At 54.7% G+C, this 581-nt stretch overlaps 1 protein-coding gene across 1 annotated transcript in view; it reads left to right on the forward strand.

Annotated features, from left to right (window-relative positions):
* PDE8A (phosphodiesterase 8A) overlaps positions 1-581 on the forward strand; it is a 168,180-nt gene that overhangs the window by 165,883 nt on the left and 1,716 nt on the right. The window contains exon 21 of the mRNA XM_077774262.1: positions 407-536. Coding sequence (XP_077630388.1) covers positions 407-536 — 130 coding nt within the window. The remainder of the gene's footprint in view (positions 1-406; positions 537-581) is intronic.

The raw sequence follows: 581 nt of genomic DNA on the forward strand, positions 1-581 counted from the left end.
CGACACTTTTGTGAAATGAGACTTAAAAATAACTAAATAAAAGGCAGCTTCCTTGTGTCTTTCAAGATAAACTTGCCTTCCCCCTGGGTCTTTATTGCAAACCCCTCTGGAATCCCGAAGATGCTCTGGAAGAGCCTGACTGAAGTACATAAAAACTGTTCATCCCAGAGGTTTTGGGTTTTTTCTTTTCGTTTTGTTTTGACCTCGAGCTCCAGGGTGTTCATAACCTTTTCAAATAACATACTTGGCCTGAGGGGAGAGGCAGCCCCGGGTCTGTGAAGGGGGCGGCTTCCTTCCTGCCCTNTGTTGCCTGCGGCCCGCAGGGTTCTGGCTGCTGCTCTGGGAGCCCCCGGGGTCGCGGAGCCACACGCGGAGCGTCACAATTCGGGCACTTTGTGCTCCGCAGACGGACGAGGAGAAGCAGCAGGACCTGCCTGTGGTGATGCCGGTTTTCGACAGACACACGTGCAGCATCCCCAAGTCCCAGATCTCCTTCATCGACTACTTCATCACCGACATGTTCGACGCCTGGGACGGTAAGGCCCGGACGCTGGGGCGCAGGGAGCGCACCTGGCTCTAGA

Source organism: Crocuta crocuta, unplaced genomic scaffold (assembly GCF_008692635.1).
Source record: "Crocuta crocuta isolate KB4526 unplaced genomic scaffold, BGI_CrCroc_1.0 scaffold7, whole genome shotgun sequence".
Classification (NCBI taxonomy): Eukaryota; Metazoa; Chordata; class Mammalia; order Carnivora; family Hyaenidae; genus Crocuta; species Crocuta crocuta.